Below are 11,961 nucleotides of genomic sequence, written 5' to 3' on the forward strand. Positions count from 1 at the left end.
ACTGCTGCTAACAGACACAAGGGATTTTTTACACTCCATCAAAGTAAGTAAGAGCAGGGATCTGTACTGCTGCTATTTCAGCCTCAGAGGATTGCATATATGTTGACACATTAAATCAAGCTGCAGCAGCATGGAAGTAGGGCAAGGTCATAACAACTTTTAAGCTTCTGCATGTAAACAATATTTCCTTTCACTGACAGCAAACAGAGAAATAAGTGAGGAATGTGAGAGGTACTACAGATTTACAGGCGAAAGAGGTTTTCTAACGAGATAAAATTACATGTAAATGGGCTCTACAGGGTGCCGCTAAATAATAGTCACTTACTGGTTGCCGAATGCTCTGGCAAAAGTGCTCTCCCATCTCTCCTACTTTTTCCTATATTGTCAGGAGAATTCAGCAAGGAACAGGTGCATTTGTAATATTTTCTTTCAGGACAACCACTTTTAAAAGTATGGCTCACCTCTTAGTATGATATGCCAGTAGTCCCTATAGAAGTGAATGGCAAATATTGGCAAATCCCTTTAAGCAGCACAAGTTAATTGAACAGATTACAGCCATCTTCTTGTTTTGCAGCAGCTTGTCTGGTTTTATGGAAAACCGTTTCCCACTTTCTTGCACCAGTTCTTACAAAACTTTCACCCGGCACTTAAATGATCCACATAAAAGGAATAAATATATTTATAAATGAAAAATGTATCATAACTTGGACACCAACACCCTGAAACTGGAAAGTGGACCTTGGATGATCAGAACTTTGGGTTTGATGATGACCTGCACTCACAGAACTGTAGATGCTAGAAATGACCAAAGATCATGGGCATGTGCTAATAAAAACCATGGAGAAGCATGTTAGCCACAAAAAGATTTTTAGAAAAAGCTAACACATGTCCAAATAAATAATTAGCACAATCTGCAGTGTTTTTAATCCAAATACGGAGGTGAATGCTTCAAAGCCACACTACCACCTACCCTGTTTCCCCGAAAATAAGACAGTGTCTTATATTAATTTTTGCTCCTAAGCAAGCACTAGGTCTTATTTTCAGGGGATGTCTTATATTGCCATGAAAAATAATCCACATTTATTGCTGGACAAAAAAAAAATCAAACCTCTCTAACATCCTTATAACTCTCCAAACTTATCTCATGCAGAATTTCTTGTGACTCCATTTCTATTGGAATCATAGGCCCCAATTTCTCATGTTTAGCAATAGCACTTTACTTATATGATCCCCTTCTTGTCCGGGTAGCTGCTTGTATCACATTTGCAGCGCAACAGTCAGAGATTTTATCCCACAATTTCTTCCGGCATGTCACAACCTCTTGTGGTATCTAAAAGATTTCCTAATACTAATCTATGGCGTGGGAGGAGCTGCTGCAATGGCGGCAGCTGGTTCTTATTTTCAGGGGAGGCCTTATATTTCTAAGCTTGAACAAAATTCTACTAGGTCTTATTTTCGGGGATGTCCTATTTTAGGGGAAACAGGGTAGGTGTGTAAAACCAGACTAATTAAATTTCTAATGCCAAAATCGGGTGTAGATAGAAATGGAAGTGAATATATATTTTATAATTGACTGTGTTTCATTGCAAAGCTGCATAAAATCTCTGTTTAAAGGAAACCTGTCATTTGGGACACCCATACAGTGAAGTCTCTGTAGTACACCTTAGTTTCACTGTGCATGTGCAGTATGTACAGCCCAAGCTCAATGAAATCAGGTCCACTACTCAGGCGTACAACCTGCACCTGTGCAGTGTTTCCCCAAAAATAAGACTTAGTGCAATTTTTTTTTTCAAGCTTAGAAAAACCTCTCCTGAAAATTAGACCTAGCGGCATTTATTGCTACAGCTCCTCCCCATGCCATACATTAGTGTTGGATAATTTAGATACTGCAAGCGGTTGTGACATGGTTGAAGAATTCATTGGATAAAATGTGCTAAGCAGCGACCTGGACAAGAAGGGGACACTGAAGGAAAGCTCTTGTTCTTCGGCCAAAACGTCGACCTCTCACTAGTACCGCTAGGGTACAGGGGCGGTCCACCCCTCACGTATGCGTTTTTAAGGAAATGTATGCGATAGGTAACTAGAACCCGGTGTCCTGCATTGTTTTAATGCAAGACACTGGGTTCTGGTTACCGATCGCATTTGTTTCCATAGAAACGCATACGCAATCAGGCCGAAGCCGCCCCTGTACCATAGCGCTGCATTAGTAAAGGCAGCTCCAGCGTTACATGTGACCACAGCCTGAGGGTGGGTTCACATGTGGCGTTTTGGATACGTCAAAATGTGAAAATGTTTACACAGCTGCTTACACTTACAGCAATGAAGAAAAAAATCTTCCAGATTAGCCAAACGCATTGTAACATTTGAAAAGGCTCGCTATTTGACACATCCAAAATGCCACATTCGAATGCACCCCATAGGTTTGTCTTTTTTTAATGCGACCACAGAGAGAGCTGAAACTGGGAGATTTGGGACACTGAGCAACCACAGGTACTCAATGGCCTGTTGTTGGTTTAGTGCCCCAAATCTCTATGACAAGTTGTCTTTAAATAGTGTTTGTAAATTATTGTTAAACAGTTCTCTCGTCAAAAAGGAAACTACCACAATGGTTTCCCATCAATTCACATACATGTAAACGGAATCTTGAAGTAAGATTGCATTTACATTTGTTTAGTAAAGGAAATATTACTTCAATAGGTAATCGCATAACACGGAAGTCTGTGCGATGCGTTTTGAAATGGAACAAGTCAACGCGGCCAGAGACTTCGTTCACATGTACCATTTACATTGCGCTTTGAAATGCAAATACACGTTCTGCTAGCAGTGTCTGCACAATCGGCGTGGGCTCACAATACCTGTGGCACAAAAAAAAAAAAAAAAAAAAAAGGAGGTATGAACCAGCACTGAAATCATTAGAAAACAATCTAACAACCACTACACTCTGAGGCCACAGTCACACGTTCCTCTAGCAGTATCATAACGCAACGCTAGCCCACGGGGTGCGGGCCTCGGCTCGATCGCATATGCGTGCGAGACAAAAGGTGTAAATGAAAGATTTGCACATGGTTTGTGAGCTGGTTTCAGCTCTTTGTAACTGACAGAATATGGCTGTGTTTTCACCTAGCGTTTGCCTTGCGTTTAGAAATACAACAGGTGTTTTTCGTTTTTTTTTTCTTTCGTTTTGCTTTGCCTCCGGCTTGGGGTGGGTGGGGTTGGTTGGGTAGTAGGGGATTGATGAAAACATGAAAACATACAGGCTATATAACCATATAGTACGACAGCATAATGACAAATACCACAACTTGATAAAGTAAAATAAGATGTAAAATTTTATTGTGAAATGACAGATGTTGTCCTTTTGAAAAGTATTATATGTCGATTTTTTTTAATATATATTTGCACGCAAATAAAGATTTATAAAAAAAAAAAAAAAATACAAGGCAAATCCCAAGGGCGGTGGACGGCCCGATTGCATTTGTGTTTCCATATTTGCGACATTGCAATCCATATGCGATCGGGCCAACCACCGGCCTCTGGATTTGCCTTGTATTTCTAAACGCAAGGCAAACGCCAGGTGGAAACACAGCCGTATTCAGTCAGTTACAGAGAGCACTCACCCCTCCTCTGCACCACATACGCTTATATGCATGAGGTCTTAGATTAGGTTTCTTATAGATTGTTAGCTCTTGTGAGAAGGGCCCTTGCTCTTATTGTTTCACATGACTGTTTTTGTTCTGTAATGTCTCATTTTATTTACCCCTTGATCTGTAAAGTGCCACCGAATATTATGACATTATATAATGAGTTATCATTATTATTAAAAGTTAACACCTAGGTTCCAATCCATTGTCCAGAAACGTGGCGTTTTGAACCCGTTTTAATTAAGATAATTGGTAAAACTGGTCAAAAACGGATGCGTTTTCAAAAAACGGGTGTTTTTTAACAGACTGCTTAAAAACGGCCCAAAAACGGGTTCAAAACGCTCCGAGTGTTGCCAGCCTTATGGAAAAAACAATGAAGTTTATGAGGAATGGAACCCCTTTTTATTTGACTGTAGATTTTAGAAGGTTTCCAAGGTCTTAAAAAAAGAAAAAACACAGAAAGATGCCCAAAGGGTCGAATACACATGGTTTCCAGGGAATGCAGGCGGTTTTGGCCTTTTGAGTAAAGCTCTTTGCAAGTTGCAGGCTTATTGGGGACTAAGGTCCCTAATATGGAACATGATTTTTTAGTCACATAGGGAAGCTTATTAAGTATGATGCTCTAAGTTTGTTCAGCAAGCAGTCCTCAGTTGTGAAAGTGTCTGCACAATACACATATAAACACTGGAAAAATAGCTACTTTCCCACTGCATGGTACCAGCTAGACTTAATTCTGTATAAAGTGGTAATGCTACCAACATTTTGATACTGCTTTGACGTACCTAACCTAAAGAAGGTACTTAGAGTACCCGGTACTTTTTCACAGTGGAAAAAGCACGGAATCCAGTAAAGCCAACTAAAATCATACAATGGAAAAAGGCCAATTTAAATATCGCCTGGGTGCTTGCAACTTGTGTGAAATCCCTATGTACTAAAAAGCAGAACATTCTAACATACTCCAAAAGTCTACTCTCTTGGCATACATTGAGCCCATTAAAGCCTATGGATGTACAATACTCTGGCATAGGCTATGAAATAAACATATTGTAAATACCAACAAGGTCTGCCCTTAAGACCTAGGTTTAAGTATAGATTTGGAAGGTATAGTACTATAGTATAGTACTGGACATAGCAGATTACACTTTTTTTTTTTTTTACAGTGATCAACATTTTTATTTAGTGTGCCCTCTTATTGTTATGTCTCCATAACTGGACACAGATGGTATTATAAAGATGTTATACAGTGACTCTGAAGCAGCCAACTACAATGACAGGAGTGTTAATGAATCTTCACAAATCCAGGACTGCTAAAGAGCAAGTTTACATAGCTAAACTAAGGCACTGGGTAGTCTATGTAGACATTTTAAACCAAAGATGATCTCATTTATAATAGACAAAGTCCAGGTGAGAGACAAGGTCATATGTGGTTTTTGAGTGGAAATAACCAAGTTTTGGAAAGTTTTAGTAACAATACACAGCTTTGACACAAAACACCTTCTTGTACTAAATTATCAAATATTGCAGTTTCTGGTCATTGTCAGGCACATGTAGCAGAGGTACATACCTGCACGTGTAGCTAAGATTTCTGCGAATACTTCGTTTAAAGAAACTCTTGCATCCCTCGCAGGTGAAGACGCCATAATGTTTGCCACTGGATTTGTCACCACACACCACGCAATCTACCTGGATGCCAGGTCGCTCCTCATCACCCTGCTCTGGGTCACTCATACCTCCAGGGGGTGAGGCCTCATCCTCTTCTGAGTTTCTGGGGTAACCTTTCCCCATCCCATTAGTGTCTCCATTGGGGTCTCCCCAGCCCCCAGACACCATGGCCATAACAGCACCAAAATCAACAGAAGTCAGGAAAAAGCAGAAGACTAAGGTTGGTGATAGCTCTAGCCAGTGCTAGGCATCATGCCATCTGTACAGCCCTGCACAACATGCCAGGGTGAGAGTAGGGCAGAGGGCATCCGCCTGCTAGCTGGGAGTGGTGCTAGAGGTCAGGACTTTGGTAGCAGCAATTTCTGCCCTTCTTGTTTGGACTGCCTGGGATCCAGAAACAGGCCAGACCGGTTGTGTGGGACCGAACAGGATGGAAAGAAATACAGCTGCCCTCAGGGATGTTTAGGGCTATGACAAAGCAGCCGCTGCACTGTTATGGCAAGTAGTGTGTAGACTACGTACCGTCACTGTGGGGAATAGTAACTAGTGTATACACAGCGGCAACAGTGTGGAAGTTTTGGGAGCCCCCCGCAGTGTGAGTTAGCGTGCCCGTAGTGTAGTGTGTGGCCGCGCTCAGGGTGGGAGCTCTATGCCCCGGATGTGCCGGACTATGCGCTCCTCTACAATGTGCTTGGGGACAGTGTAGGAGATCGCTGTAGTGAGGGGAGAGATGCGTGCGCCTCCTCAGATAGTCAATGTCTCCAAGGGCGGCCTGACTTCTACGACCCCAATCACGAGTATGTGAGGACCCCCTGCGGGGTGCAATTACCCGGCGAATGCCCTCTCTGATCGCCCCATGCCCGGTACCCAGTCCTGAGTGCGGCCGATAGGAGCGGGGAGGGCTACGAGCTCGGGCCCCTCCTACCATGTGACACCCGAGAGGAGGGTCCTGAGCAGAGGAGGGATTCCACGTCTGGAGGAGGGAGCACTGGCGGGCATCTGGAGGAGAAGCAGCAGCGATGACCTCACAGAACGTCTGAACAGCACAGGTGCTCGTGTACGCGGCTACTTCACCTCAAACGAGTGGACGCTGTGAACGCGCTCCCTCACCTCAGTAGAGTGGACGCTGAGAACGCGCTCCCTCACCTCAGAAGAGTGGACGCTGAGAACGCGCTCCCTCACCTCAGAAGAGTGGACGCGGCTCTCTCACCTCAGAGCTCAGACCAGGTTTTGGAAATCACAGAAATATATTATTCACACAGTTTCGCTGTTGAGTCTGCATTTCTATATAGATTGTGTGTAGTGGCGAATATAAGTGCAGTCGTCTTGAATAGTGGCAGTAATGTCATTTCAATAATAATAAATTCATGACTTCATTACAATTTTATGTAATGCAATATATATAATATATATAATTATGCTAATAACCTGTGGTGCTCGGCTACCCAGCCAGAGCGCCTTGTCCGATAATTTCTTCACTCCCGCCATTGCGCTAGCAGTACTGCCCCTCCACAGTGCATATGGCAGGTCACGTTGCTGGCACATAAATTATCAGATGAGGTGCTCAGGTGATGTAGCCGGAGGATCCCAGGCTAATTGACATAATTCTTATAACTCTATATGGCAGCAATCATGGCATTTAAAATGATAATAAAAGACATCTACCGTCAGTAAAACTTCCTCTTTAATGCGTTTCTTTATCTGAATTAAAGGACATTAGAATGATCCATACAGTAGTGGATTATAATACAGGCAGTTTGGTCAGTACCCTGGGGCCCAGGTCTTCTAGATTGCCATTCAGACCATCCACCAAATTTTATACTGCGAAGGACCTTCACCCATGAAATCCTCATATATCTGTTCCTGCTCTCGATACACATGTACATTAGAGCCATTTCAGGACCTTTGAAAGGTCCTGAAACCACAGAATGAAGGCATTCAGAAGGGACACATCCTCCATTCCCCAAGAAGCTTAATTCTAGTACCACGTATAGGAAGTGAATTCCAGACTCCTAGGGGCTCCAATATTCATACAATCCAAGGCCCATTGCAGTCTTAATCCACCCCTGGCCCTATCCTGTAAGACCTAACAAGTGTGGTGTGGCATAAGATTCAGCACTCTGCCGCATGTTTTATGGTGGCTAAATGGAGAATGTAACCGTCCGTACAGGGTAAAGATAGAGTTCTTTACTTACCAGCTACAATAGGAGGTTGGTACTCTAAAACACTGACCTGTATATTAGAAGAATACGAGCCAAGTGGCAACCCTAGGTACAAGGGTGTACAGACAACATGCAAAGCCAGTCAATATGAGCAGCAGCAGGTAAGCGGGAATTCACTTAAAGAAGACCTGTCAGGTTCATTTGGGATCCTAAACCTACTACAGGTGCTTGTGGACCTGTGGTTTAGAGTCCCGAATCAACCTTTCTTAAGTCTCTACGTGCCAAAAAATTAACTGTAATACTTAATAAATGATCCAATGCCGGCAACCCCTCTCACGATCCGGCGAGTGAAGCCGGTATAATGCCCTGGCTTCACTGTGCATGCATTTTACCTACGAAGCTTGCGCAGTGAAGCCTGGGTGTACTATAATGGCTTCAGTTGCGGCATCATGTAGGCGCCGAAGGAAATGAGGGAGTATGTGAATATTTTTTTAATACGATAGCTTAAAAATACCAAATGGCAATTTGGGACACTTAACCACGGACTTGCAAGGTTTGGCTGGCTATATAGTAGGGTAAAGGGGACTGACTATTTATATACTGGCTGTAACAAATTTTTCCTGACGCTGTAGTTACCCTAAAGGGGGCAGAGGTCGGGGGTTTCTATTCTCCAACTCCCCTGACAACTTCGGAGGAAAGAAGCAGTGAAGCCAGAGTGGGGGGGGGGGGCGTCTTCTAGGGTTTGTCGCTCAGTGGACTCGTATCACTTCAAACCCTTGGGTCCTGAATATCATCAGTTCAGGGTACAGGATAGAATTCATTGCCCCCCCCCCCCCCCCCGCCTTCCTCTACCCATTACTTCTTCCTCTACCCATTATCTCATCTGGCAGGAAGTTTCATCTCTCATTCTTTCGGGAGTGGTCATCCGGGTTCCTCAATATCAAGTAAAGACGGGCTTCTATTCCCCCCTCTTCCTGGTCAAAAAAACCAACGGGTCAAACCGACTGATAATAAACTTAAAGGCCTTGAACAGCTTCATCTCCTACAGGCGGTTTCACATGGAATCGGTAAGATCTGCTACCCAACTCATTTACACCGATTATTGTATGTGCACTATAGATCTGCAAGACGCCTATTATCACATCCCAATTCGCCCCTCATCTCAGAGATTCCTCAGATTCTCTGTCTTTTCTCCAGAGGGTTCTATCCTCCACTTTCAGTTTCGGGCTCTTCCTTTTGGGATCTCCTCGGCTCCGAGAGTATTTACAAAGATCATGGTGGAGGTGGTTGCATTCCTGAGACTACAGGGAGTATCTATCATCCCTTATTTAGACGACCTGCTGATTGTGGGAAAAGACAGACCAGATCTTATTATAGCAAGAGATCTTACCATGAAAAATCTGGGATGGTTAATCAACACCCGGAAGTCCGATCTTTCTCCCTCCACTCACAAGAAGTTCCTTGGTGTAATGTTAAATTCTACTCATCTGATGTCCTTTCTTCCGCAGGAAAAAGCAGAAGATCTGAGACATCATGTTCACTCCTTCAGAAGGAAGATTTCCATCTCAATCCGAGGAGCGATGAAAGTTCTAGGTCTTCTTACTGCCTGCCTCCCATCGGTGGCCTGGAGTCAAAATCATTCTTGTATTCTTCAGTTGGACCTTAGCCTTGGTCCTCGGGGTTGGACAAAAAAAGTCTACATTCCGGCCTCAGTAAAAAGAGACTTACAGTGGTGGTTACAGAGGAGGAATCTGGAAAACGGGGTCCATTGGCACTGCCTTCCGCGTCTTACAATCACGACCGATGCAAGCAGTGTGGGCTGGGGGGCAGTCTTCCCTTCCCACTACGCCCAGGGCCCATGGACACCTTCCCAATCAAGGAAGTCATCCAATTATCGGGAACTACGGGCTGTCTGGGAAGCCCTAAGATTAAATTTTCCTCTTCTAAAAAATCACCACATCCACATATTATCAGACAACACCACGGCGGTGGCTTACCTGAGAAGACAAGGAGGGACAAGATCGACAATTCTTTCCTCCCTAACGCGCACCATCTTCTCCTTGGCAGAGAGAAATATACTTTCCCTCTCTGCAACTCACCTAAGAGGAATTCTGAACAAAGAGGCGGACTACCTCAGCAGGAGGAAAGTCTCCCCCAACGAGTGGGGCATCAATCAGGAAGTCTTCCTCCATTTGACGGACCTTTGGGGGGTTCCTCAAATCGATCTCTTCGCTACAAAGGAGAACTCAGTATGCCATCGATATTATTCTCCGGAAGCTGGGGAGCCGAAGGATCGACTGGATGCCTTCAGTCATCAGTGGACCGAACCTCTCTCCTATGCCTTCCCCCCCCTATTCCCTTGGTTGCAAGGGTCCTCAGAAAGATCCTTACAGACCAGGCAAGGGTAATACTTATCTGTCCAAATTGGCCCAAGAAGAGTTGGTACCCCCTGCTGACATCCTTGGCCCAGCAGCAACCGGTGATACTCCCCTCACGGAGGGACCTTCTACATCAAGGACCGATTCTTCATCCAGACCCAGGAAGGCTTCAGCTAGCAGCATGGATCCTGAGTCCGAGTTCCTGACATCGCGGGGTCTTTCCAGGGCTGTAGTAACCACTCTTAAGGCAAGTAGGAAGAAGGTTACGTTTGCAATCTATCACAAAATTTGGAAGAAATTTGTAACATTTTGCGGGGATAATCCTCCATCTCAACTTAACCCCAATATCTTACAGATTCTGGACTTCCTACAGAAGGGCCTGGAGCAGGGCCTCTCTACTAGTACGTTAAAGGTCCAGGTTTCGGCCCTTGGCGCTTTCTTCGACTGTCCACTGGACAAAAGGTTTATCCTAGCCTCCTCCAGAATCAGACCTCAGATTCTTAGGAGAGTTCCTACCTGGGACCTCAAACTAGTCCTAGACGCACTTTTCAGACCACCATTTAAACCTCTGGATAGCGCTAGCATTAGGAGCTTAACGCTAAAAACTACCCTTCTTATCGCTGTCACTACAGCCAGAAGATTGGGTGAGCTTCAGGCTATTTGTATCAAAGAGCCTTATATGCGTGTTTTGTCTGATCGTATAATCCTTACTCTAGATCCAGGCTTCATTCCCAAGGTGGCATCCAGATTCCACAGGTCTCAAGAGATTACCCTTCCATCTTTCTGCGAAAACCCCTCTTCTAGTAGGGAAGCTTCGTGGCATCTTCTGGATGTAAGAAGAATTGTGCTAGCTTACCTACAAGCTACAGAACCCTGGCACATAGACAATAACTTGTTTATTCAATTCCAGGGGAAAAATAAAGGGAAGAGGGCCTCGAAAGCATCCATAGCAAGATGGCTAAAATTAGCTATCTCTACATGCTATACGAAGCCAGGGCCGGTTCTAGACAAAGTGGGGCCCTGGGCAAAACTAAAAGTGGGGCCCCAAAATAAAACTATTTTATGACCAGTCACAGTCAGCAAGAGGCTCCTTTAGTATGGTAAAACAAACTGTAATATGGGAGAATTTTATAGGAGATAGATAGATGATAGGGAGATTTATGGGCAGCATGGTGGCTCCGTGATTAGCACTACAGCCTTGCAGCGCTGGTCAACATCTGCAAAGATTTTGTATGTTCTCTCTGTGTCTGCGTGGGTTTCCTCCGGGTCCTCCGGTTTCTTCCCACACTCCAAAAAATTACTGGTAGGTTGATTAGACTGTGAGGAGGGGAGGGGGACCGATATTTTCTGAAAGCAGACACTTGCCCCATTTTGAAAATTGCATCAAAGATTTTATAGACATAGGTGCCTTCATGCAATTTTGATTTAAATTGAAACATTTTATTAAAAATACTTAAAATTTGACTTTGATGGCAAAAAATTTGATCCAAACAGAAAATGTTTACCTTCACATCTCCTAAATGTAATACATGGACATTTGTAGAGTTCACAAATGTGCCCTATTGATATGTTCACATGAATAAATCCACATAATATCACTAAAACTGTAATAACTAGATATCTGCTTTTCAGCTAGACATTTTTAGACAGTCACAACCTGCAAAATAACAGATCCCTCCGCCCTTCATAAGAATGAAAGTGAGAATGTCATAACATAGGTGTAACTAACTTTATGGACATGTTCTGGTCGCGGTGTAGTCACATTAGGCAAAGAGGATTGAATGTTCATCGTATCAGTCATCGTATCAGTCATATTTTCCCAACAAAAAATAACTATCACAAAATAAAAGGGAATAAGAGAGAAAGGGCCACATTTATCACTTTTGTGCGCCTAGGTGTAGTAGTTGCGCCTAAATTCTGGTGCACTGTTTTCCAGAATTATCACAAGCTACAACCATCTGTGATAAGTTAATTTCCTGCCTCTTATTAATCACTTTACTTTAACACAGTTTAGGCGCAATTTTGGCGCAGTTAAGGCGTAATATTAGATTCAGGCACTTACATGTGATCCTGCTACAAGCTCCTCTCTGCTTCTCCCACAGCCCAGAATGAAGATAA

At 43.7% G+C, this 11,961-nt stretch overlaps 1 protein-coding gene across 1 annotated transcript in view; it reads right to left on the minus strand.

Annotated features, from left to right (window-relative positions):
• Positions 1-6,407, minus strand: part of NR2F6 (nuclear receptor subfamily 2 group F member 6) — a 21,756-nt gene extending 15,349 nt beyond the window's left edge. The window contains exon 1 of the mRNA XM_072110297.1: positions 5,206-6,407. Within this exon, the coding sequence (XP_071966398.1) occupies positions 5,206-5,477 (272 nt within the window). The 5' untranslated portion in view covers positions 5,478-6,407. The remainder of the gene's footprint in view (positions 1-5,205) is intronic.
• Positions 6,408-11,961: the final 5,554 nt, after the last annotated feature.

The sequence above is a fragment of the Engystomops pustulosus genome, chromosome 1 (assembly GCF_040894005.1).
Source record: "Engystomops pustulosus chromosome 1, aEngPut4.maternal, whole genome shotgun sequence".
In the NCBI taxonomy this organism is placed as follows: Eukaryota; Metazoa; Chordata; class Amphibia; order Anura; family Leptodactylidae; genus Engystomops; species Engystomops pustulosus.